This window comes from Synchiropus splendidus, chromosome 4 (assembly GCF_027744825.2).
Source record: "Synchiropus splendidus isolate RoL2022-P1 chromosome 4, RoL_Sspl_1.0, whole genome shotgun sequence".
NCBI classification, from domain to species: Eukaryota; Metazoa; Chordata; class Actinopteri; order Syngnathiformes; family Callionymidae; genus Synchiropus; species Synchiropus splendidus.
Genome location: NC_071337.1, coordinates 17,315,826 through 17,343,582, shown reverse-complemented (window position 1 = coordinate 17,343,582; position 27,757 = coordinate 17,315,826). Strand labels below are relative to the sequence as shown.

At 42.4% G+C, this 27,757-nt stretch overlaps 2 protein-coding genes across 2 annotated transcripts; one reads left to right on the top strand and one right to left on the bottom strand.

Annotated features, from left to right (window-relative positions):
• Positions 1–1,994: 1,994 nt before the first annotated feature.
• il17rel (interleukin 17 receptor E-like) lies at positions 1,995–14,017 on the bottom strand. Its single transcript, XM_053863517.1, has 17 exons — positions 13,869–14,017; positions 12,387–12,417; positions 12,066–12,215; positions 10,910–11,016; positions 10,427–10,541; positions 10,256–10,300; positions 9,299–9,438; positions 8,533–8,604; positions 8,407–8,461; positions 8,169–8,335; positions 6,668–6,712; positions 5,870–5,927; positions 5,662–5,792; positions 4,222–4,287; positions 4,094–4,148; positions 3,356–3,487; positions 1,995–3,002 (listed from the first exon to the last, which is right to left on the bottom strand). Exons 1-17 carry the CDS (start codon positions 13,965–13,967, stop codon positions 2,902–2,904), a joined length of 1,569 nt encoding a protein of 522 aa, XP_053719492.1. The 5' UTR covers positions 13,968–14,017; the 3' UTR covers positions 1,995–2,901.
• A 1,675-nt stretch (positions 14,018–15,692) lies between these two features.
• LOC128757962 (protein phosphatase 1H-like) lies at positions 15,693–26,704 on the top strand. Its single transcript, XM_053863643.1, has 10 exons — positions 15,693–16,211; positions 20,053–20,245; positions 21,713–22,090; positions 22,362–22,474; positions 22,547–22,631; positions 22,866–22,984; positions 23,055–23,118; positions 24,020–24,127; positions 24,195–24,346; positions 24,418–26,704. Exons 1-10 carry the CDS (start codon positions 15,976–15,978, stop codon positions 24,563–24,565), a joined length of 1,596 nt encoding a protein of 531 aa, XP_053719618.1. The 5' UTR covers positions 15,693–15,975; the 3' UTR covers positions 24,566–26,704.
• The last annotated feature ends 1,053 nt before the right edge of the window (positions 26,705–27,757 follow it).

The following is a 27,757-nucleotide window of genomic DNA, read 5'->3' as shown; positions in this document are numbered from 1 at the left end:
TGGTGAACACCGACGCCTGCTGGATCGAAGGGAGAAGTGACAACACAATTTCTATAAAAAAAAAAAGCGATATATATATATATATATATATATATATATATATATATATATATATATATATATATATATATATATATATATATATATATATATATATATATATATATATATATACTGTATGTATACATATATATAGAGAGAGAATTTATATATTATATGCATATATAATAAAAAATACAATAAAATGTTATATAGAGAGAGAGAATCAAATTAATATATTTCATGTCATTTTGTTGTTTTTGTGATTGATGCAATTAATCAAAATCTGCCACGCATTAATTTTATTTCTGGTAATTTTTTATTCTAACAGTTCGTGTTTTATTTGTCTCATAAGATGATGCATTAATTATAATAATTTTGTTTAACTACGTAGGTTACCCCATCTACATCTTTGTCTTTCACTGCAAAGGTACATTGGCGATCAGTTAGCCACATTTCAGGGCGCTGCCCGCACCATCTTGTAGTGATGCAACAGCATTACAGACATTTGGATGAGAAAAAAAAGAAGGAAGGAACACAAGCACATGCAAAGACGCAAGACTTGTGCATCAACAACTCAACAGGATAGAACATTCTGTTCAAGTTCAATGAATCCAGTGTACAAACAAAATGTACAATAAACTTTCCTGTTTCATATGACGTGGAAAACTGACATATTCGTGATAATAGAATTATTATTGATAACACTATTGTGAATAAAGATTGTCCACAAACAAAGTCATTCTTCTTTGCAAAACAAGTTTCCTAACAAGACAAAGTTCAGTTACTAGTCCTTCCATGTACAGTAATTCCTATCCCAAATTGCAAAAAGCAAAAACTCAAGAAAAACTCACGTCTGAAGAGGTTGAGCTCCTCTAAACGCCTAAATTGCAACAGAAAAAAAAAAACACAACACTAAAAGTTAGAACGCGCTGATCGATCAGCCACTGATCACGATGGCCGATATCAGCTTGATCGATCATGATGGCCGATATCAGTGTGATCGGTAGATCACTACCTGTCATTGCCAATCATGTGTGGCAGGTGGCGCTGAAGAAGCCCCGCGTGTTGTGGTGCGTCCGCTCCTCCCTCCCTACTTGCTGCAGCATGTCTGCTGCTTTTTCTGTCATGTCAAGTTTGTATCCTGCAGCACATGCACAAGAAAATGCACTGCAGGGAATCACATTTAAGCCAACACTTAGTGACACCTGTCAGAAGGCTAAGTAAAAAACAGGGTTCATTTCACCGAGTTAAATGAGCGGCCTTTCTCAGACCGAAACCGTCGCACTTTGGTGTCAGGTGCAGTGTTCATTAGCCACCTGAATCTGAAACTTTGAAAACGTCCAGAGTGGGAACTTTCATAAACGCAGTGCTGGAAGACGAGTGCTCCCTCTCTCTCTCTCTGTCTCTCAATGTCTGCTAGAGCTTCACCAAACTAAAAGTCTCACATCGAATTAAATGTTTTGTCCTTTTGACAGAACAGTTGGGACATTCTGCTCAGTTTTTCTATTTCTTTTCTCCTTGAAGAGGCATGTAAAACATTCATAGTACTCATTCATAGTCAATCCGGGTGATCGGTATTGGTGATCGGCAGAAACATACATTCACATTCACAACTCACGTGGCAAGAAATCGGCAGCAAGAAATAAGCACAATCATATCTGATGTGTGTTTATTTTTCATAGACAAATCTCACCGAAAATTAAGCGTAAAATTTCATTTTTAATAGGTTTATTTGATTGTACAATAAATTAGGGACGCTCCGATCGATCGGCCACCGATCATGGTCACCCGATATCAGTGCAGTCGGCATTCACCGATCACAGTCTTTAGAGATTCACCAAACTATGAAGCCTCACACTGTATTTAAAGTTACTGTATTCTGCAAGGTACTTCAATTTTGTTTAGGTATAGAAAAACGTGCCTGAATTAAAAATATTTAATGGGTTTTTTTTTCACATCATGTACACAGAAGGTCTCAACATTTTGATTACAAATTCATTGTCAATCCATGTGAACGATATCGGTGAAAAATCCCGATCGGAGCATCCTTACAATAAGTATGAATTTCCCCAGTCATTTCCTATTTCCATTGTACAAAAACGTAGCCTTCAATGATAACATAACTCCATGAATGTTCTTCGATCTAGCTGTCAACTTTTTTCTTCGTATTTTAATATTGCTCGCATGTATGCTTTGTCATCATGATGTTGAGTGACTCAGCACAATGACTGTATTTCCCTCCACGTGGTAATGTGAAATGACTCATGTTTCACACTGTGTCCATTGTTTACTAGTGTTGGACACTACACTTGTTTTATTCCAACACTATTTAACCTTCATCAGGAACAGGCTGAGTCACCTTTGCACAGTCACAGAGAAACAACTTCCTGGCAGACCACGTGCAATTCAGCACATTCTGGTTGTGCCACATCGTTTGAATTTAGGAAAACACAAAAAACTTTTCAACTCAAGACAAAACACGTGGTGGAGAGTACGTATGATGCAACAGTCCAGACCGCTACTTAAAAATCACCTCACACAACTGGAAGGACCACTGCCTCCCTGGTGTCACGTGAATGCTATTACCAGTAACTACTACCAAAACAGACAACTTGAGTCTGAAAAACGTCTTTTTTTAATTAAGAAAGAAAAAAAAAACTTTCGCGAATTAGAATGAAATACATAGCCATGCCAAGAGGTATATTTGTAAACATACAAACATATGACACCTTTTACCACAGTTGTAGAAAAGAGTGGATTTCTCTGACTTCACAACCAGTAGCAGGAAACATCCGTAAACAGCAGCTTCAGTTTGGATCCCAGAGATGCGGAAATTCTAAAATGTCACGTGGGTGTTAGTCACCTCATAAACAAAAGAGAAACTCCAGGTGTCGCTTCACCCGTCTGCTTCTCAACAGCGAGATAGGTTGCCTTTCTTTTCTGTTTCCTCTTGTGGTGAGCTGGGGACAAGAGAGCAGGATGTGACCACTTAAAAAAACAAGTCAACGTTATCTAAACATCAAAGGCAGTGGATAGCATTGATGTGGACAGAGGCAACAGTATGTACTATTTACGCACAAGAATCTCTTTGATATTTGCTTGAATTCTGTGAATTATTTATTGTATTTACGTCCATGTCGGTTAGTTCTTTTACAGTAAAATTGTGACCTCTTTGAATTTAACATGTAAAACATCTGAAAATTATAGATATAGATATAGATATAGATATAGATATAGATGTAGATATAGATATAGATATAGATATAGATATAGATGTAGATATATATCGTGAATTCACTTTGATTCCACCTACCTGTCACCACTACATGCAGCACCAGACCCAGGGCTATCAATACAGTCAAAGTGACACCAGCAGATATACAGATGAGAGAGTAGTTGGTGTCAGCCAGTTCTTTCTTGACGGACTTAGCTGCTGGTGGTTTGTCTGACAAAACAATTAAAACTCCATTGAGACCATTATAACAGTTCTCTCATGTTTCAGTTTCAGGTCCTCACTTATAAAGGTCCTTGCGAAGATATCTGAAAATGTGTTGGAGTACTTTTGGACTTGTTTACATTGTATTCCCTCTTGACACTATTCACACTATTTAGAGTTCATGACTAAACTGAGGTATCCTCTAGATCAGTGGCAAAAAAAAGTAAATGTATTTTACAGGAAATTCAAGCAGATAAATTATGGCTATTTTTTTAAACAAATAATAATAATTTATAAATAAATAAAAACATCAGCAGCCTCACATCCCACTTTTGGGTCCCGAAACCACTAGTTGAGAACCACCGCATTGTATGGTGCTGTTTTTCCCTTATTTTTTAAAGTAATTTTTCTCTACATTGTACAAGGAAGTGCTCCACTCTCCATTCATGAAAACACAGTGAAGGTCCCTTTATCATGACAATAGCTACCTTTTAGGATGACGATGATGATTAAACTATGCATACTAATAGAGTAGCTTTGCATCAAAATAAAAGCTTGTTGTATGTTCAAAGTTAAACCTTGGTTAAGTTTGCGAAATTCTAAGTGGTAACTCACCACCGGGTTGGAAGCACCGACTTGTAACAGAGAACTTCACGTCGATTCTTTTCATCTGCCAAACAAGAAATTTGGTTTTGTGTTTAAGTCCAAACATCAAAACGGCTGAGTTTCTAACATCAACTCACCTGGAGACAGACGTTCTGTCTGTAAACATCTTCGCTGAGATTTAACCTGACCGACTGCTGTGGCTCCTGAAGCAAGACATTATTGGTGAGAAATCTGAGGTCCAAACTAATTCCTCAGACTCATCATTCTTACCCATAAAATCTTGAGTGAGTCATCTGATAAACTTTCTGATAAATATTTCTTTCCGCCTGTTGAAACCCACTGAGCTCAAAGATTCATGGGAAAAGACAGACTGACTTTTCCCATGAATCTATGAGCCCTGAATAATTCTTGAGAAACCGTTGTTGTAATGTTTGAACGTCTGGACCCAAGTAGTTCCTGGTAAAGCATTTCTCTATCTCTCACTAATTTCCTAAATCATTCTTTACAGCCCCCATCAATTTCCTTTGCCGCAATCTTGTCCTGTTTCAACTATTTTCCCACTCCAATCTCCACTCCACCCCACATCTATTACCTCCTTAATCGTAGTTCTAGCCACCAACTGTCCTGAAAAGTTAGAGGATAAGACGTTGTTTCTCCCCCAAGTGATCCTAACAAATGTTTTTTTTCCTTGTCCCAACTTTCTGCCTAAAATACTGAAATGATTTTCTGAAAAAATATTTGTTCTTGGCCCTATAAACTTCTCTTGTCTTATCACAAGGCGTTCCATCACTCAACAATATTCATTTCTTTGTTTGTATTACAGCTCTCCAACCTTCCAGCGAAAACGTTTCAACTTTTCCCTCAAAACAATCTGCATGTATTTCCAGATAAACCATAACTCCATTGCCAAGGAATCCCTGAGAAACATAGTTCCTTATTATTTCAGGATAAGGCTTTGTTTAGTCCCACAACAATGCCCAACCCAACGGTGTCCTGATAAGTCGACAGTCATAAACCTTGGGTTATTACAGTGCAGCTCTTGTGCTCCTTCAACTCCATGTTAAGTTTTGCTTTTTGCAGTTTGATATAGGAATCAAGTAAAAGAGTGTGTTAATAATAATTCTATACCAACTAAAATATATCACATTTCCATGGCATATGAAGATAGAGACACAATTCTGCATATTACAAGTATTAAAAGTGCACTGGATTTATTCCCAGAATTAAAAAGAACGAGTGCAATGGTGCTGAAAGACAAGAATTTAACCCCCACATATGTGGATGGGGGGGAACCACGAGGTTAAACCTGAACCAACTTAGGACAAACTTCCACTTCATCAAAGTCACTTAGGCCCAGTCAACAACAGTTGAAGTGAATGTGTGAATGTTTTTGGAGTTTTTCAACTACTTAGCCATCTTGTTCTGCTTCGGCGAAGCACCCTGCCAAACCAGCACACCGGCACCCGCCTCTCTGTCTCCCCCTGCCTCCACCTGACACATCTACGTCTCATTTTCACCATCCCCACTTTCGCTTTCATCTACTCACATCGGTAAATCCTGACAGGTGCGACACTTACCACATGCACGGCGTGCGTGTAGGGCTGACACAACACATTTCCTTTGGACTGCTGACACACTTCCAGCAAGAACGTGGCGTTTGTGTAGGAAAAGACGGAAACCTCCCCTTCACTGAAGGTGGCCTGCCATACTGAAAAGAACAAAAACTAGCTGTTAGTCTAACTAACCACAAATGAAACAGCTGTTCAGGTCCAGTCGGAGTCTGACCTGGTAATCCTACTTGGCCAAAGGGGCACCTGATCCAGGACTGATCTTTTACAGTAAACTGGAGAACATAGACAAGTTATTGAAATGCAAGTGATATGAAATAGTTACACAGGCAACACATAACATGAATCCTTTCCCACTAGACACAGGGATTTTTTATTTATTTTTTATCTGCCAGAGATGTCTTTCGGGAATCCCAATAATCACATTGCGAAAGAGTTAAGTTCACATACACCACCCAGACCCCTGAAGGAACAAACCGAGTGAGGACAGCATCAGACGTGAGGTTTATTTAATTTTCATGATTTAAAAACTAGTGTTTTTATGGTCATCCATTCAATAAATGTCAAAAACATCCTCCTCTTGGGTCTTAAATGTTGAACATTTAATCCCATTGGGTGATCAGGACGAGTTCACGTTGAACACCCCTCACACATAAGGGCTCTCTTGTAGGATAATGTTTTAAGAGTTATGACAGTCAGGAAGGAGCGAAATCAAACCAACAGCCCGATTTTCGTTTTACCAAATTAGCTTGTGCAACGGCAGGTGGTCCATTAGTCAGCACATTCTCCACTTTATCTGTATCTCTACCTTCCAGCCGCTCCGATTGCACAGAATTTGTTTTTCTGTACCAAAATCTTTCATGGCTCCACTGTGTCCAGTGCTTTTCACTGTAGCTACACCTTTTCTACTTCAATGAAACCAACATTTCTCTTAAATCTCTCTCTATTAATTAAAAGAAAACATGAACAAACCAATCCTCAATAGTAAGAACTATTTCTGTAGTTCTCAAGTTACCTTCATGCACAGTAGAGGGTGAGGATCCACTTCTGCAAATGCTACCTACAAGGAAAAAAGATAAAGCATTTATAGGAATAGACAGCTGACTCAGACGTTTTAACTATGGCTCCAGATACAGGTCATTTTCTGTTTTGTTTTCAGAGCGCTCCCACCACTATGCACAAAGGGGAATCCTTCATTGGCATTTGAATCACCATTTTAATTGCAGTGACTCATTTACTATGTTGACAATCAATTTTTCATAATGTGACATGTGACCTAAATAGATTACCCTGACGTCATGGTTGGTTTTGTTAAACACCTTTGTAACCAAGCGTCATTAACAGAGACGGCTCACACCTACGCAGGTTACCTAACCCATCTGTGTGTTATTGTTAGACACCACAGACTGAAGTATATCAAGTGAGTCACAGTTTAACAGTCGTCTTCTGGTTAGCTCTTGAAAAGGTAGTTCAGAGAAGACAATCGCTACAAAACAGAGGAGAGAAATTCACCAGGAAAACGGCAATATTCACCAAAAATAAGTGTCATTGGAAAACAGAAAAAGAGGAGCTATGTTCTGAGAGTAATGAAACAATTATTTAGGGCAAGTGGTAAAATTCAACAGGGCCTTCATTGACACTTTCAATCTGGATAAATCTAGTGCCACATTGTGATGATGTCACAACAGAACGTATGTCCCTCTAAAGTGATCCATTCCAGATCTAATAAGAACTTGCTGTTTCGTGTATCAGTGTCCTTTGTTTTAATGTCCATTGATGTGTAATTTCTTATGCGGGAGTCAAGGCATCTTTTTTTTAATTTATTTACATATTATTTTCATAATACTGTCAAACCTTGGCTCCCGGACCGGAAAGATGTTAGCTTCTTTTGAGAAAGAGTCACAGCATCCAAGTGTAAACATCCTCTCGCTGCGTCTCTAAATGAGTGCTACTAAGGAAGTGGAAAGGCAAAATCATAGTTCTATTGCGAAGCCTTGCCACATTACAGCTGAAAGTACAAGGATGCTGAACGTGGTTGCTGACCTCACTACTGACGTGTGTGTGTTCTCTTTCTTCCCCCAACAGCCTGTGTGGTACTGAACAATGAACAAAAGTGAGACACACAGAACTAAGAGCTCAGTTCATCAAAGTCTGACTGTAGTCTGAAAATGACCTGTTCTGGTTCGAGTGTTTATGGCAACGATATCATAACAGTTTGGTCCTTCAACTTCAATCCAGTATTTTCACAAAGCCACTTCATCTGTGGCAGCATTAAACCACTCCAGATCAAGACCACCAGGCTGAAAACCATCGCCTGCCTGGACATCTGTTAAAGGCTGGGAGCGAAAACCCACACTGTCATTCCATAATGAACCCCATTCAGCCAGTGACTTGTACCAATTTTAGATTTTGAAAACATGCCAATGCGTCAACAGTTCAACATTCCCATCATGTCTGTGACGCTCACAGACCAGTCAGCTGTTTTGATTATTGCCACGCATTGGGACAGCTCGAACCTTCTCTTTGCCAACTCGCCGCGAGGATTGGTGACTCAGATCCGAACAGGCGCCGCTGGGTCCTTTCTGACACAGTGAAACAACTGCAGCAACCGGACAGGCAGGTTCCCACTGCAGCATCTGCTCCAGTGGGTCGAAGGTAATCCCACGCCACAGTTCCTCAAGACCTGTGGAGGAAATGCAGGTGAGATGACTACAGCGAGTCTCGGGGGAATTTCACAGCCTTGTCATGACTCACGGTCCTGGAAGGGGCACACCTGGATTCTTGGGGCATCTATCATATCACACCAACCCTGGAGGAAGACATTTTTGATCAGTGACTTTCAAGGTCAGCTCAAAGATCAGTGGTTTCATCAGGTGTTACCTCTATACAGAGACAGGGTAAAGGGAGGGAGTAGCGCAGGATGGCTCGCTTCACTGGGTCTTCCTTCTTAATCTAAAAGATTCAGTAGCACATTTCACACATCAGCAACAGTCTCTCCAGGGAACATTCCTCAGAATGACATTTGGGTGTTTTATGCCATTCGAGGTCATCATACGCGGGAACAGCGTCCATGTGCTTATACCACTATAGGGCACTGCTTTTTATTGGTATAAATATGACCTTTCATTGGCAGGTGGGAGAAGAGACGGGTGGCCAAAGACTTGAGATGAAGGTGTGTTTCTCAAGCTGTGGTCACATGTGGATACATATTCTAGTATGTGTTACTTGTTTAGCCGTCTATCAATCATCTCAGCTGCGTAGATTTTGCTGGTCATGTTAGCATAGCCACGATGTCTACTCTCTACTCCCTACTGCCACATACTGTATGAGTGAATCAGTCACCATTTTCAGTTGTTGTCAGGGGATTCCCGCTTCTAGCAGTGGGAAAGCATCAAGTCTTGTTCCTGGTTGGGCAAGTCTTTGCGAGTGATGGTGAATGATGGTTGAAATGAAAATGTTAGTGCCAAATGACACCAAAGAACTAATCGATGTTGCCAAACAAAACTTGGTCCCTTAGGTTTATCTTTATGTCAGAATAGCCAAAATTTCATTTGTGAGAATAAGAAACAAAATCCATATTTATACGATCCGTCCGAGAAGCCAGAGCTACTTGTAGGCCAACTGAACTTAACTGTAAAGTGCTTACCACAACCTTGGCTCCTGCATCAAAACAGATCGTGCTCTTCTTACACAGACGGAGATTGTAGTTCTTATCATCCAACGACTCTGACACAACCACACTCAGCTCCTTTTTCTGAGGATCATCTTTGTAGGACAGTTGACCAGCTGGATGAGACAAAGATGTGGCATTTGGTTGATGGGGTTGGGATAAGCAGATGTTGTCTTTGGAAGGTATGCGGATCATCTATACTCTGCCAGCATGAAAAAGGTTGAACGAAGACAAACGTCCAGGTATCGGATACAGGAAGGACAGTGCGCACCCCAAAGCGTTTTCATTTCCGACCTCAAAAGCCCCATATCCAGAGTTCAGCGACACTGGATTCAGGTAGATTGTGAATTATACAAAGATAATGGATCTCGTAAGGAAGTCCCACAAACAACTGAAGCAAGACCCTAGTTTTACCTGTACTTTTTATCAAATAATGTCTCTGCAAGTTGTTGGTAAACTCTGATTCACGATTTGATCAAGAATTGTTGTCACGCATTGATCAGATCAGCGATCAACACCATTTGTTTTAATCCGAACTAAACAGAACTTCTGTGTAGGACAGTACATCATATTTAGTATTTAGTGTTAGTATTTGAATTAAACACGATAAATACGCTTGCAGTTACACTGAATCACCTATATGATTTGGTCGATGTCTGGCGCTGGGTATGTGAACCAGCATTACCCCTAAAATGCTCTAACTTTTTTTATTCCGAAAATACGTGTCTATCTAAAGAACTCACAGTCAGCAAAACAAGATATCATTACCAGACCTAAATCATGGCGTCCATCTTTGCTTGGTGTTGCACTGAATACCAGAAACTCTGAGAAGCATGATATAATGAGAGCATATAAAGTATAACAGTGCGGGGGGGTTTGCGACATCAACCTAACTCAGTGAAACATGAGAAACTGTATCTATATTCTACTTACTGATGCATTCTGGGATATTTCTTCTCAAGTCTTCATTGAGGCAGCCTGTGTCAAACAGAAACGACAGCTAGCTTAGAAACAGATGCCAGCAAAGCATTCATTACTAGGTGGACTGGGCGTTGAAGGTTGAGGTCACAAGTATTGGTTTTGTACATCAGTGTTGAGACACACCTGGTGCTTGGTATGTTCCAGTCCATGTGATGTCGCATAAGGGTGGCCAAGTTTCAAGAGTCACTTGGACTTGTTGATGTGGCTGAAGGTCAACACAGTCATTCTTGACATCAACCTTCAAGAGATTGGAAACGGATCAGGAATGTGATGTTGACAATGAGTCATTTGGAACGTTGTTTTATTCAGTGCAAGAATATCCTGCTTGTAGCGCTCTTTCTGAACGAATGTGAAAACGAATGACATCAGCAAGTACGTTCTTTGGTTCATTACTCAGTCATCTTCCTTGGAAACACCTCTCTGGCTTCAGCTCATGAGGTTTCCCAACAAAGAAGAGTGTGACAGAAGGACAGGGGATGTGCTCTTCCATGGATAAGGGATTAGGCAGTGGGTTACAATGATGTTCGTTCATCACACAGAGAGACTGTGCTAGTTGTTAAAATTGAAGAAAAAAAAAGTAGCAAGTAGCAAAGCCACTGTCTGTACCTGCTGTCCAGACATCCTCTCTCTTGAAGCTTTTGAGAATGTCACGATCTGGCAGCGGCTAAATGTCGCGGGGGTCGCCGTGCAAATGTACAACCCATGGATGGAATCTGCAATGGACCCAAAACACACAAAAAGTTTAATAAAACATTGACTTTGAATGACATGTTTCCATATTTAGTTATAAATGCTGACCCATGAGAGAAGGAACAAGCAACCAAAAGTGGAAGCAGGTTAATCTACTTGCACTTCCTCTTTCTGGGAATGACAGTATTGTGTTTTCATTGATGACTTATATTATGGACCGAAGCGGATTATAACTTCCTGCAATGATCTTTTTACAAAAGGTCAACTTCCTAAACTCATGCGCAAATCTTAAAAAAATAAAAAACCTTTTGTCAATGAGTTTGTGAAACCTCCACTTGAGAGGACCATCTGGCACAAATAACAAAAGTATAAAAACACACTACTTCTCTGTGTCCTTCAACTCCTTCAACTATCTCATCACTATGGCATGTACAAACTGCAAACTAACACGAACCTGTTTCTTCATCTTTTCTTTGCTACATAATTCCATGTAGAGAAGACGAAAGAAATGTTGAATAACTCTAAACACGTTTTATATTTCAGATGACTCAGAGCTGCCGCCATTTGCAAACCCTTGGCCTGATGATGTGGTCACCTGTTGGAAATCCTTATCAGGTGACTGCATCATGACGCTCATCGCGACAGAACAGAGTAGTAATCTCAGCAAAGGGTAGCTGTTTTAAAGAATCTAAAATATGAAATATGAAATGTTTTGAGTAATTACATGCTTTTTTGTTTACTGCATAATTCTATATGTGTTCACTCACAGTTTTGGTGCCTTCAGTGAGAATCTATAATGTAGTCTAAATAGTAATAAAATAGTAGAAATGAAGCAAATGCATTGGATGAGAGGTGTGTCCAAACTTTTGGCCTGTGCTGTATATGTCTAGCAGTTAATGATGAATGTCAATGCAGTACAGAACACTATGTCATCAGTAAACATCACTGTCCATGGAGACTCCTCCCCAACTTGGTCAATCACTGTGCTCAACTGTGAAGCACAAGAGGAGAGCCTCATTGTGCATGCCCTGCCCAACCCTCACATACCTCATTTACAATGTTGCTCAGTTACCTGTGAGATTTATTAGAGTTTCAATTTGAAGATGCAAGGTACAGTCCCGCCTCTGTCTACAACTCATGACTGCGGAGAGGCTGACGTTCTTGAACACAGATCGCGCGCTGAGACCGCTGGCTGGATTTTTACAGCGGGGAGGAAATAGATCTACAGAAAAATAAAACAGATTACAACAGCTATACACATACTGTAGTGGCAAGATGCTACTAGCAAGTTCAGCGTGAACACTCCCTGTTATACAGTTCACTTGGAGTATGGCACGCTTCCAGAAATTACTGTCACACTGGACTAAGTTAGTTAAACTGTCACCGTACTCACAGTGTTTCAGCTTGGTCTTGCACTGAAGGCCCTGTAAGACAAGTGAAGAACGTTCTCAGCAGGGCATTTCAAGGTCACATTTTTTTCATATCTGTGTTGTAGCGTCGCATGTAGCCCTAACTCTAGTTCAACCTGTGCTGCATCACCGCTGTAAACCGATGTGAAGTGTGTTGAACCAGCCCTGATGATTTGCTCCGGTGCCTTTCGAGAAGCCATTCCCGGTGTGTGGGAATTTTGTCAGTGAGTTCTCGAAATCTTCCTGAGTGAGATGTTCCAACCATGCATGACCCCGTATGCCCAGTTTGGCAAAGTCAGGCCTCGTCTCTCTGTGGACCTGGAGAAGCCTCTGTTCTGACGAAACAATTCATTCAGGCACAAGCGTAATGTTTAACTGCGGGCACACAGTTAGGTTACATTTATGACAGGTTTTATGCTTGAGGAGCATCCATTATAAACGTTTATGAGTCACTCTTCCTATTTCCATCCCTAGTGAACTTTTATGACGCGCATCCACAATGAATGTTGCATGTCAGGGAATGTCGTTAAAAGCCTTTTAATATGTGAAATGAGATATTTAAGACTCAAATTGGTTTTGATGACAGATTCCAGGTGAATCATTGACACAGTGGATACAAGACTGCTATCTACAACAACAATGAATATTTTGTGCTCAAGTAAATTGATAAAAAACGAAACCATCAGAAAACTTTTCATCAGTTGTTTTCAATCTTAGCGTCTTTATCCCAATCATTTAATTGTATATTCTCTAGTTCATTTATTATTTCCCAAAACCTTAAATGTTCTTAAGGTTTCTTTTCTTCCTCACAAGTTTAACAAGAATAAAGTCACTCAAGGTGAGTCTAAACGGCTGGAGAGCCACTCGTACTATGTATGACAATGGCTATTCAGTCAAACCTGGCATCTATTTCGGCGAGTCATGTACTCCAATGACTCATCACATGTGAAATTGAGTACTCATTCGCTCAATCTCACCACACATTTAGCACTCAAAAGCAATGAGTCATTGGAAACATAGTCATGCAAGACAGTTAATGATAAGAACCAGATTGCTAACAATGGTAACACAACCTTCCATCCACTAGCAGAAACCAGCCATTTAAATATGAACTTCAAAGCAAGTGATGGTAGATGTGCCATATATGTAACACTACAGACAAAATAGCAAAACTGAAGTAACACTTTCATCAAATTTCCCCAGTTATATTTTTGGCTCTTCGTCGTAAGCGAATCAAAGGGGTTTAAAACTGATGTAAAGTAATAACAGCCTGTCTTAATATGCACAGACGCGGATTCAGTTTCCACACACCTGAGATGACAGTTCATCTCTGAAACCACCAGCAGTGTTTTGACTTAGTAATAATGCCATCTACTCAGTAGAAGGAGATGTTTACATGTATTTACTGATGAGCATGGCAACCTCGGTCGCAGCTCTGTACTGTATGTTACTCCAGAAACACTTACCTTGGTACACTTGGTGCTGCAAGAGTTGATCCTCTCCAGGTCTTCTCCCACAGCTGTGCATGCGCTCCAGGCCAGCAACACCAGACACAGGGCCTTCATTCTTCAGATCTGCTCTTGATGTCTCTGGTTTTGTATTTTCCCGGCCCAGGCTTGACAGCAGAGTTGGGATGCTGATGAGAGCTGGCTTGTCAGAGGGTGTGTGAACCAGGTGGAGGAGGGAGCTGTTGGATATGAATGAAGGAGGTGTGGCCTTCTAGTGGTATATAATTTGTCGGGGAGGGAAAGTGCTGTGTGCCATGTTACATTTCCCCAACAACTAAAACAAGCACAGCGTTGCATAACTTAAAGCAAGTTTTCCAGTTCTGATAATAAATCTCTAAAGTTATACAACCTGAATCTTAATGTGCCTTTGGTCGGCAACATGACAATATGATAAGTACCAGAGATCATCTGATTGGAAATGATATCACTGCATCAAATGGTCACCCTTCTGCCCTGTAGTCTCCGCCCATGTGGACATACAGAGAAAACCCATTTAAGCTTTCAGTTTACGCAATCTTCATGAGGAAACATCTGGCCTTCTGCTCATGTTTGTTTTCCAGAGCGAAATTCAAAGGGTTGCCGAGCATTTATGCCAGGAGAGGACCATAAACGTTCTTCGAGCTTCAGTTATGATATCTAGGGGAAGATATTTGAGCACACATTGAACAGGACAAACACACTCAGTCAAGGGAGCAAAAGTTACAACTCTGATAGGACGCATGGACAATTTTCTAAATCACAAAATATATTTTTATTATCTGTTTGTTGCGTCAACATATACTGAATGTTCCCTTAACAACAAACTCTGTTTCATTTGCAATATATATATATATATATTTTTTTAATTATATATTATATAATAATAAGAACTCTTTGGGTGCATGATGCCAGGAACTCTCAAACAACTTCCAGGCACGACATTTGGAACAGAACATGGGGTGATGTGATTGCCAGCCACTGGATTTCCTGTAAATTAGCTGCAACTCCAGATGTGACGTCCAAACTGACATGTCGCAGCACGAAGGAAACAGGAGGCGCCGCTTCTTCGTCTAAAAATATCGCAGATGCCGCGATCAAGATTCCCGTTTCCACCTGGAAAAACCTCGACAACTACCTGGAAAATACAATTCCAGATATGAGCCAACGGTTTACAGCCTTGAATGCGATAAATAATAAATGGTGTTCAGTTTCCTTACCACACGTGCGGTTGTCCGATAACACTACTCTTCCGTGAAACCCTCTGTTACCGCAAGCTTAGAACCGCCCTGCTCTGCTTGGGTTTTGGCTCGACCTGCTGTAATGTTTGTGTATTACAAATATTAGATCGCTCAATCCATGTGCATCATGCAAGACATGTGTCCTGGCTCTGTCCTGTGGCCTCCTCTGGAATATCTTTTAATGGCGATGAAGCTCTTGGACTTATTGTTGGCTCGGGTGGCAACAGCCAGAGAACACCTCGACCTTCCAGCTGGGTTTCACTCTGAGTCTCTCCCGGATGGCTGAGCTTCACACCATGTCTTCAGGAGAAACTTCCCCAAAAAGACACACTCCATACTGTTAACTATCGTTATATTAAAACGTTTTATTTTCTACTCAACACTACAATTGAATTATAATATCTAAGTTTATCAATTCTGACTAATTCATTTCCTAAATACATTATTGCAAGCGCTGCGCACCATTCGCGTGCATGCGCAGCGCAGTCTCTTTTGCAGGGTGCGTGTAATGCGGGCGTCACGTGACCCGCTAATCGCTTGTGTACTTCCGTGTTGGCGCATAAGATGCTGTCATCCCTCCATGGCGGAGCGCGGAGCTCCACCTGAGGCGTCGCTGCTGCTGCTGCTGCTGCTGCTTCTCCCCTCGGCCTCTTCCCCCTGCAGCCGCCGCTGTCTTCCGACCACCGCACGGATGAAGCAGTAGACACCTGCCGCTCTCCACCTCCTCCTCTTCTCCAGCGAGCCTGTCGTCGAGCTGCGCGGCCGAGCTGGGGGGGAATCCGGGCAAAGGGAGCCGCGGCGCCGCCGCGCACCGGCCGACGGACGCTCCCCCGCGCCGCGGCAATAACATGCTCACCCGGGTCAAGTCTGCCGTGGCGGGGCTCATGGGCGGAATAATGACCGGCGGCGGCTCCGGGGCGGGCGGGAGTCCAGGCTGCGACCTCCCGCTGAAATTCCCTTATATGAGACCCGAGTTTCTCGGACTGTCGCCGGATGAAATCGAGTGTTCGGCCGATCACATCGCGCGGCCCATCCTCATCCTGAAGGAGACCAGGAGATTACCGTGGGCCACCGGATACGCCGAGTAAGTACTGACGGCGCTAAAGCTGCGGCTTTCACGGGAGGAGATGAAGCATCACCGAGGCCCCAGCCACTACAATAGGGACGCGATGAAGTCAAACACCACACCGCGTGTGACGTGAAGTTCCAGCCAGAGCCGAGCTGCACCTGTTGTGACCTTAGAGCGCGAGCCTCGCAGCTTTGCGTGAGACGCGAACTGAGGCTTCACGAAATGTGCCTTTTTAAAGAGCATCAATCTGGCTGAGATTTAAACCTGCCTCAAATCTGCCTACTAAACCAGGGATTAGAAGTGGTCTGGCCAGAACCTTGTATTATCGGATCTTTGCTAATTACACAGACGGATTAGTATTATTTGAGTGGTGTCCAGGGCCTCTATCTATCTATCCATCCATCCATCCATTCATCTATCGATCTATCTATCTATCTATTCATCCATCCATCTATTCATCCATCTATTCATCTATCTATCTATCTATCCATCTATCTATCTATCCATCTATCATCCATCTATTCATCCATCCATCTATCATCCATCTATTCATCTATCTATCTATCCATCTATCCATCCATCTATCCATCCATCTATCTATCATCTATCTATCCATCTATCTATCCATCCATCTATCCATCTATTCATCCATCCATCTATCATCCATCTATCTATCTATCCATCTATCTATCCATCCATCCATCATCTATCTATCCATCTATCTATCCATCTATATATCCATCTATCTATCTATCTATCTATCTATCCATCTATCTATCCATCTATCCATCCATCCATCTATCCATCTGTCTATCATCCATCCATCCATCCATCCATCTATCCATCTATCTATCTATCCATCCATCCATCCATCCATCCATCTATCATCCATCCATCTATTCATCCATCCATCATCCATCTGTCTATCCATCCATCCATCCATCCATCCAACATCCATCTATCTATCCTAGATGGATAGATGGATGATGGATGGATAGATCCATCGTCCAGTCACCATTTCGCTTTCATTGATTTTGGAAAACTGTGGAAGAACAGTAATGTTGTGTGCTGGAACCAATCCCAACCCAAACTGTTCTTCAGCTTCGATCGTGCACAGTCATGGCTCCGACATCGCAAAGTGCAACTACGTATCTTCGAGACTGCTTTTGACAAAGTTTCTGGCAAAAATTGTGAAAAAAGAAAGGAGTGATTTGCTCGCATACTTCAAAGTCAGAGCCAGTCTGAAGCACATCAGGACTGTTTCCAAGCCACGGCAAAGTCTTGTAAACTGTTATTGCTGCTTGATCAGGGCAAAATATTCTACCCTACTGCGTCTCATGACTAACTTGTTCCATGGCCCTGCAACTCTGATTCATATGGTAAGTCAATGACTCAATTCCAGCTGCAATAACTCGTCGATATCGCCAACTATTAACTACCATAAAACTAGTACACACGGCTTCATGCGTCGTATCGTAGTGATGTCATCACTCTCTTTTCCGCATGTGTTTCGTAACGTTAGACACAACACCATTCATATTTTTTGTAATATTTACTTCACTGCAATTAGACATGATGTTGTTTTCATCAACCCACCATGAGTTCAGCATTTGTGTGGATAGTATGGTTGTGTATTTTAGCGTGTTTGACATGTTGCAGCAGAAATAAAGACACCAAACGGGCTTTTACCTAGGAGGGAGTCAGGGCGTCTGCAAAACATGAAAAAATAGACGCCTGATTCTCGACTGTAGCTTGGCCACCAGATTCCACTGGTATATGGCGGCATCTGGTACGGTGCAGTCGAGAATTGGGCATCCATTTTTTCATGCTTTGCAGACGCCCAGACGCCCTCCTAGCTTAAATGCCTGACACCAAAGTTGAGTTCACCTTACATCAGACTGACCTGGACTATTACCCTGTGCCCCATAGACTTACCGCCAGCCATCACTAACTGTAATGTAAGAAGAGCTTCAAAAAGTCCAGTCATTTCTTTTGATTTTCTTTCTCCCATTGTCTTGATCCAACAACGCACTCTCGCACAGGCGAACTCAAGTACTCAGGGCGTCTCTCGGGGGCCAGCCAAGCAAATGAGTCCTATCACCCATCATGTGTAATTAAAGCTTTCAGCCAAGTTATTACAGCAGACACTGGAGCCACAGAGTGTCGTCTTGTCTGTCCCTGCTCCGATGCTTTGTTTTAGCACAGATCCACTGGCTCCAAACTGAACTGCGAGATTAGACAAAGTGGTACAGGCAGAAATGATGATTCAGACCCTCAAGAATAAACCCGCGGTTCCATGGCAACCCGAGCTGAAATGTTGCTCTCAGCTTGTTTCACTGATGGCATCCTTCTTCCTCTCACTGCTGAGCACACCATGTCGCTGCAGGGTGGGCTCATCTGAAAATGTTACTCTGATGTTTTGGCCTTTACATCACTTGCATCTGTGGGCCTCTACTTAGTCTGAGCATGAAATTCTGGGACTCTGTAAATCAGATCACTCGGTCTGATTTTGTATTTTCCGCTGCATTAGCAATGCTCAAGCTCCAATTTGCTCCAGTCTGTAGACGTAAAAAAAACGTTACTTTAAATCTGTTTTTTTTTACTTGGATTAATCCCATTGAGAAGGCCATCAACTGCCCTTGTGAAGCACGTCTCTTGTTTCAGTAGTGAAAATACATATTTTGAGTTATCATGGATTTAATGCCTGTAATGCTCAACATCCTTTTGGAAAGATTGGGAAGGTCCATGGTCTAAAAGTTAGAGATGATATGCTGATTCTATGACAACATCAGATATTGATCGTGGACTTCCTGAGTGTTTAATGGCCATAATAACTGGCAGAGTTGAATTGAAAGGGCGCAGTGGTTTTATGTTAGACAACCCAGCAGGAACGGATCGATTGTCAGAAGCTCTTACTGCCGAGCGGTCCAGCCAAAACATCGGCTGCTCTCTGGTATTGTAATCTGACCGACCCTGTCGGCGCCTAGCTGTTGGCACGTATGCTTGAAAGTTGCTTATGATCCGGGCCATGATGCTGTGGCGCAGAAAAGACGCCGCCCATCCCTTCCAGTCTGTTGCCATAAATAGTCCACTTCGACTTGCGCACATTGACATCGCCCTCCAGAGACGTCTCACACTTGACAGCATCACTTCTCCCTCACGCATTCTGACACCTCGGCTTCATCATCTGTGCTCCGGAAGGTCCTGAAAGATGTATAAAATGGGTAGATGGGAGCGGCGTGTGTTGTGGACTCTTTGCATCTCTTATCGATTGCATTGATTTTCTTTGTTCTCCCTCTGTCAGGAAGTGGGTCAGTCATGTGCCCGAATGTGTGTGTGCGAACCGCTGCAGCCCAAATTTCAAAAGAGAACCGAAAATAATTGATCATTTTTTTGCTTGCTGCTTGATTTTCAAAGGCAAGCGTTATGGATACTTTTGAGCTGAAGTCATGGGTGTCACATCACCTCAGACCGGTCAACAACAAGCCCCCTCAAATTGCTAGCACTTCTATTTCAGAGGGAAAATGAGGTGTTGCTTCATGACTCAGCTGCATTTTCTTCAAGTCTGATGCATGACAAGAAACCGTGCCCCATATTGGTCGCCCCAAAAGTCTATCCACTTTCATGCTGCGTGGGTTTGGAAGCACCTTGATCTGCTAGTGTCTTGGCCTAGCAAGCTAAATAACTGCAACAAAATCATCTGGCCCACTTCCCTCCTCTGTAGTTTGGGTCGTTTTCCTGCAGCACTGCGCTCAATAACTCGCCTATTAAGATAAATGAAGGACTCGGAATTATTCACTGAGTAGGCTGAACTGCTCACAGCTCGTGACTCAGCTGTGATGTTTCCTCCCTGCAGGGTGATCAACGCGGGGAAAAGCGCACTGAACGAGGACCAGGCCTGCTGCGAGCTGGTGGTGGCCAGGCCGCGGCGCCCAATGAGCTACTGTCCTCCGTCAACGCCTAGCAAGACCCCCACTGCCAAGAGACGCCAGTCGCTGCCCAACGGAGAGAGTCTGGGGCTGCACATGGAGACTGGCAGACTGGGGGAGGTGAAAAACACACACGCCGCTACACACTTCAACTGTTTGTTCATCGTCACTGCCATGAGTCGACTATTTTCTATTCTAATCTGCTCTCAAATAATGGTGGCCTTGAACTTCTCAATGGTATTTTCTTTAAAAGGTCACCAACAGCAAGTCAACCAAGACATAGATGGAAGAAATACTGTTTCAATAACCACTTCATATACTACCGTAAAGTGCGATGCTTGGTCCTCATAACTGGGTCAAACACCGCCACCATCTTGTGACGTGACCCGAGGTACCAACTCTGTAAACAAGCACAGCTGAGTGAACAGAAGTGGTCAGAAGTCAGAAGTAATATCAGTGAAGAGGGGATTTGATGAGGGAGAAGAGAAGGTTGATGTAAACATGGGGTTATTTTTATTGAACTATGTTGATCTGGACGCAATGACTCGCAATTATCAGAAGATAAAGAGTCTGACACTGCGGAGTTAGCTAGAATCGGACCCAAGTTGGCTCCATAATGGTGAGTGGTTATTATTCAGGATCAATAGTACAAACTGTGTGTATCGCAGTTGGTTTCAGAGCCTGCTTGAGGCGAACAATCAGGCCAAAAGGTTCCTGCGAAAAGATCGCTGCAGGGGACCAACACCTCTTGTCAGGTGATCGAGGCAGGTTTCTGGTTCTTGCTAAGTGCAACACTGCACTGGATTTGACTTCAGTTTTACACTTATGATTCTATTTGGACAGAACCACCTTTGTAGACGATACATCATCATTTCACACTGCGTATTAATGCATAGTTGCACAGCATGTTGGTGACTCTAACTGCTGTAAAACTGCTGGTGAAACAGTATTGAACTCAAATGTACTTGTAACAACATTTTACTGATGATTGAAACAGCTAGACACAACAACAAAACACAACAAATCAACAATGAATTGAGAGATGATGAAAAGAAAAAGACCAACTGCTAAACATAGCAACGTAGCAGGAGTCACTCACAATAAACTAAGGAATGTAGCAACTACTTCAAAAAGTGAAAATATTTTACTGATGATTAAAAACATGAAACAAAAACTAAATATCCTCCAGGATTTTTTTTGCCTTATTAAATGCTTATTGTGTCTTACGTCGCTGTAGAGCAAATTCAAAAACAATCTTGGCTGTGTCATAGTTTGTAAGCTCAGCAATTCACCTGCAACATGTGGTTCAGGCACACGGAGCCTTCTTGATCACGATGCAGCACAGGTGGGGACCTTTGTACTTTAGAGACTCAAGGATGAAGAACAGTTGACTGCACACAGTGGTTCATTGTACCACAAACTTCCAAAGATAACAACAAATGCTTTAACATGAAGTCAAACAACTTAACAAGCGACCATGGAATGAAACAATAATAAAAGCCTGTCACATAACACTTGACAACAAACACAGTCATGAAGACACTTGAATCTTTGTGTACTGGATCCTCATGTTCCCCGGTCCTGCAGGAGAGCGAAGGCCTGATGTTCCACTACTGGGCCTTGTTCGATGGACACGCTGGATCCGGCGCCGCCGTCTTCGCTTCCCGCATGCTGCAGCACCACATCGCCTGTCAGCTCCAGTCGGTGATGGAGATCCTTCGCCACGCCACAGCCCCGCCCCCCACAGTCATGGGGGAGGAGCCAGAGAACAACAACCCCTACCTCCAGGGGAACACCCCCGGACCCCATCGCTCACTGACCAGAGCCGCGTCACTGAGAGGGGGTCCCGCGGGCACACCGGGCTCCCCGAGTAACACGCCGCCCCCACCTCGCTTCTTCGTGGAGAAGAGGATCCAGCATGAGAGTCTGGTGGTGGGAGCGATGGAGAACGCCTTCAAGGAGATGGTGAGGGAGCGGACTGGTCTGTCTGTCTCTAGCTGTCTGTCTGCTGTATCACTGCTGTTCCCTCTCCTCAGTGGGAACAATAGTTGTATTTGCTCTTTCTGCGAGTGTCTGAGTCTATATTTTAACCCACCGTCCCACCCCACCAACTTCTGAATACTCCAACATCTACCTGCTGCCGTCATTCTCAACATGAATCACAATCAACATCTCTTCACCTGACTCAGCAGGAAGCTCCTTCCTGGCTCTCAACTTTCTAGACTTCTTGTTTCAGGACGCCCAGATCGAGAGGGAGAAGCACAGCTACAACATCAGCGGCGGCTGCACGGCTCTCGCCGTCGTCTACCTGCTGGGAAAGCTCTACGTTGGAAACGCTGGAGACAGCAGGTCACTTGCTTTAGAAATAAACTGGTGTCTGATCCCCTGTTCCGTGTTCTGAACGCTGTGGTCCCTCTGCAGAGCCATCATCATCAGGAACAACGAGATCGTCCCCATGTCCACAGAGTTCACTCCAGAGTCAGAGCGACAGAGACTCCAGTTCCTGGTGAGAGCTGCCGTGTCATCTCCTCAGCTACGTCTCTGGTTATCCAGATATCTGCATATTTCATGTTAACATTCCTGGTAATGGAAACACTCTGTGTCACCATTGTACCTAATGTTGCTGTTTCATCTGTGGCAGAACACCATGTTAGCTTGTTCAGAAAATCATGTTCAAACTAAGTTGTGTCTACTGCAGGGTGACACAACGTAAACAACGTGTCTGTGTGTGTTTTCGCAGGGCTTCATGCAGCCTCACTTGCTGGGAAATGAGTTCACTCACCTGGAGTTTCCTCGGAGGGTCCAGAGGAAGGAGGTGGGCAAGAAGATGCTGTACCGGGACTTCACCATGAGTGGCTGGTCAGTTGTGGTCCTCAGTGGAAGGTCTCTGTCCTAAATTCACGGTAACGTTTGAGGTGTTGACCTCCAGGGCCTACAAGACGGTCGATGATGACGACCTCAAGTTTCCTCTCATCTACGGAGAAGGAAAGAAGGTGAGGTGCGGTTGATGTGACCTTGGTTTCTGTTGTTCACATGCTTACGTTTTTAAGCTGGTATAATATATTGTTTTATTTTATTTCCCTTTCTCACTAATATATCACTGTTTTGTTCACTTCCCTTTGTATTGTTCCTTTTGTTTTGTTTTAGCACCTTGAATTTGTTCATGTTCAAATTATTATTTTTTCATATTTTGATCTCATTGTCTCTTTCTGTTGGCAGTTTTTTTGCATCTTTATCTCATGGTAATTGTTTGTCACATATTAATCACATTGTTTTGTTTTTGCTTTTTCTGATGATGATTATTATTATTGTTGTTATTATTATTGCTATTACTATTTTTATTATTATTATTATTATTATTATTATTGTGGTGCTGTTTTTATGGGTTTTTTTTCTTCGTAATATTCGTCACTGGCTTTTCTCTCATCATGCAGGAATTTTATTTAGTAGCTATATCATCAAAATCTGACTTTTAAATGTTTCAGTTTTGTTTTGGTTTGTTTTCATTTGTTTTCCGACTTTTTTTTTACTAATTTACTCATTATTATTTTAACTTCTTGGCTTCTTCATATTTACTGTACCTTTATTTTCTTGTTTTGTACTTCATTATTTCATTTGTTGTTGGTTGCCTTGAATGACATTTGAAACCATTAATGTATGATATTCATTTATTTGGGAGGGTTTATGCTTGTGTTATTTATGTATTTAATATTTGCATCCTTAATTATTTTATTTATAATTCATTGTTTTTTTATTTATGTACATTTATCTATGTTTTGATTTAATTTCCAAATTCTCTTTTCATCCTCCTTGTTAGTTTGGGTGTTTTAGTTTTGATGGTGCTAACATAAACATAAACAAAACTTTCTTTTTTATTGCACGTCATGTGCCCAGGCTCGAGTCTTGGCAACCATCGGCGTGACTCGTGGACTCGGCGACCACGACCTGAAAGTCCATGACTCCAACATTTACATCAAGCCCTTCCTGTCGTGCTGCCCAGAGGTCAGAGTCAGGCTCTGAAAGCCATTGCTGTAAAATGAGTCTTGACTCCTCTCATCTGATGCTGCAGGTCAAAGTCTACAACCTGCTCCAGTACGAACACGGCGCAGACGACGTCCTGGTGATGGGGACCGACGGGCTCTGGGACGTCCTGTCCAACCAGGAAGTGGCTGAAGCTGTCACCACTTTCTTAGCCAACTGTGACCCAGACGACCTGCACAGGTGAGCTCACCTCATCTGTCCACTGGGCTTCAGATCAGCAACAGACGTTCACAACGCTCTTATTATTCCAGGTACACGATGGCGGCGCAGGACCTGGTGATGAGAGCACGTGGCGTGCTGCGGGACAGAGGCTGGAGGATCACCAACGAGCGGCTGGGCTCCGGGGACGACATCTCCGTCTTCATCATCCCCCTCATGTATGGAAACCGTCAGCCATGAGAGACTCGGAGAGCATCCCCTCCCCCTCCCCCGAAAAAGCCTTTTGCACTTTCCTACTCGAGTGACGCGAACTGTGAAGGTGAGACGTCTGGGAAGTTCAGGGCGAGTCGGCCAAGTCTGGTCCCTCTAAACTGTTAACTCGCTTCATATTCAGCAGTTTTTGCTGAAGAGAAGTCCGACTATTTAGTTAGGCCATCCAGGTTATTGTTTAAAAGTTCCAGTCTAAGGAACTGAAGACGTGCGATAGTTTTCAGCTGAAAGTAGAACAGCACAGTCAGTGTAGCATCATGAGCTGAAGAGTTTAGAGACATGGCTCACTGAGACAGTTGCAGATACAGATACCAGTCTACAACATAACCACTGACAACTCTGCTGGGTGTCTGGACTCTGTTGGCGACAGAGGCTCAGGCATTTGGGAGAGACTCAAAGTAGAACTGTGACTCCTCCTAGAGAAGTCATTTGACCGGACTCAGTTCCGCTGACTCATCCTGAACATCAAAAAAGACACTCCAGTCGAGAGTTCTCCTCCGTCCTTCCTCTTTTAGACTCTCGCCCTCGTCTGATGTTTTTATATTGAACAGAAAAAAATACCTCCGTGTTTCTCCAACTGATGATCGTGAAGTGCAGTTCTCCTGCTGGCCTCACTGTGGCAGCACTGAAGATTGGATCTCGATTTAGCCACTGTTGTTGTCCCCTCGCAGATATCGGAAGATGGTCAGGTGTATTTGTTTGTACTTTGTTTCGACCCTTCCACTGTCAGAGTTCTCAACAGTCAAACTTTGCTGGGGAAAATCCATTATTCTTACCGCGGACCTGTTCGCCAAAGATGGCGCCACTGTAGACTATATTCGCATCTGTTCAGTTAGTGGTTGTCAGAGGTAAAAACCAAGTGCTCCCCCTAGTGGAAGTGACCTACCCTAAAGCAATCAGCACCTGTCATTCTTCAACCTAAGGAAAGGCGGGCTGTATTTTTGTGTCGGACTTTTTCGATAAAGCTGCGAAGTGACAACAGAATATGTTTTGCCAAGGCCAATATGTGATGTGGTACAATCAGAACAAACCAAGCCTGGGATGTTTCGGACACCGACGAGGTTTGAGTAACCGTGTCGTTTGTTTCCCGTGCATGCAGTGAGGACTTTTAGGCCTGGGGACTTGAACGACAGTGCAATTGTTCACACTGCTGTGTCGCTGTTTTTTTTGTAAGAACTGAGTGTGTTATGTTGCAAATTTGTTTGTGTGGAAATCCACATCTTCGCTTATTTATTTAAGTTTGGTTGTTTTTCAATGGATTTTGACAAAAAGACGTTTTTGTTTTGTCGTGTAAGCCGAGTAGTTCGAGCAAGAAATGTTGGCAGAGCTTTTAATGTGTTTTGTCGGAACAGCTAGCAACAAATATTAGCATTGTCACTCACAAACGTTCCAAAGCACTATTTTGTGTCTTTTGTACGTGTCTTCATCAAAGGACTAAGGCAGATGACGGTCGCATTTATTCCATCGCTGAAGGTGCCATTTTTCTACGCGAGGCCAGCGTCATCCATCTTGCCTGTCTACATTTCCTCCATTAGCTGAACATCATATGGTGCGTCATTTCTCCACGACATTCCATCGGACTATTTATTGATTTATTTATTCCGTTAACGATTTTTAAAAATGTTCTGATTCCAGCTCAGGTTTCGTTCGGGGACGAAAACAGTTCCGAGCGTGAGAATCAGAACAAGTGCTGAATGTTCTTCCTTGTTATCGAGCCTTTTTTCTCATACATGAATGTCAACAAATGAAATATATATTATTTATTTTCTCATCCCGCTGTGCTACCCAGATGACTTCATTTTCTGGAGTCCCCCAGGGCTGCGTGTTGGTCCACCACACATTGTAAATAAACACGGATGCTCATTCAGAGAGTCGGATTACTGTTTAATTTGTTTTAGATCAATGGCATAAAGAGCAGAGGCTGTTTCAAAGACGATCGGAGTTGTGACATGACCGTTGTGATGCCGTCAACCTTCCTGCTTGTGAATGTTTTTTTTATGGACTGATGAAGTGGAAACGGAATCTTCTGTTGTTTCTTTGTGTAAGTTGAGAGGTGAAGAGAAGTTTTACCTTCAGTGTTTCTTTTCCAGAAATAAACAGTAAACATTAGAGCACTTGTGTCTTCGATGACTCAACAAATCTTTATTCAACTATACACTGTTATTTTAAGTGGAAAAACGTTGACATTTGATTGACTTTAACTAAAACTGTTTTGAGTTTTACATTTCCGAGAGAGAGAGAGAGAGAGATATATAACTTAAAATGAAATTACAGGCAAAGAACATTAGCAGATAAAAATTCTAGTTACATTCAAAGTAATCAAAGGTTAAAATCAAATCTTATTTAATTTTTAAATAAATTACAACTACTGGTAATATAAGTGACTTTATTTCCGAAAGAACAATTTACAAAAATATTTGGCAAACCATTTTATGTTATCTCTTTATTTTTATTATTAAAGTTTTTTTATGGGACGGAAATGAGTTCTCAACTAGAGCTGCAGAAAAGAAGTCATTTTGATAGAATTACTATTAAATTTTTAACTTGTAGGAGTATATTTAGTGATGGAGCTGACGTTATTTCTCAGCATCTGTTCAGCTTAATCTGCAGGTTGTGCCCTGGTATATGGCAGCAGATAGAAGATCTGGGGTGATTTGATAAAATAGTTAGTGGACACTGGTGCCAAAAGTCAAAATTTCTTTGCTGTATTTTAACACTCATTTCTCCCATTTTCATGTTATATTTCCAAATATTTTTTGAGTCTGCCCTTGAATCAAATCCTTCGATAATCTGTGCAAATTCTACACAACTAAATCCAGCGCAACAGGGGAAACAATGACCAATGTTGTATTTTTGGACAAACTTACAATGTCAAGTATTCCACACAAAAATTTCAAGAAAAATGTGACAGGACTTGATCCACAGTTACTCAGGAAGAGAGAGTACATTACTATTAATAGTATTCATTACTATTCCACCATTTGCAGCAACGACAGCTTGACAGTGACGTCTCATGATCCTCACAAGCCTCATGATGTTGTTCTGAGGAAGTGTGTTCCACATGAGGTTCAGGTCGAGGGACATGGCTGACCACATCATGTGAGGCACTTCCAGACTTCCAGAGGTCGAGCTGTGACCATTCTGGCACCACGTGCTGGAGCA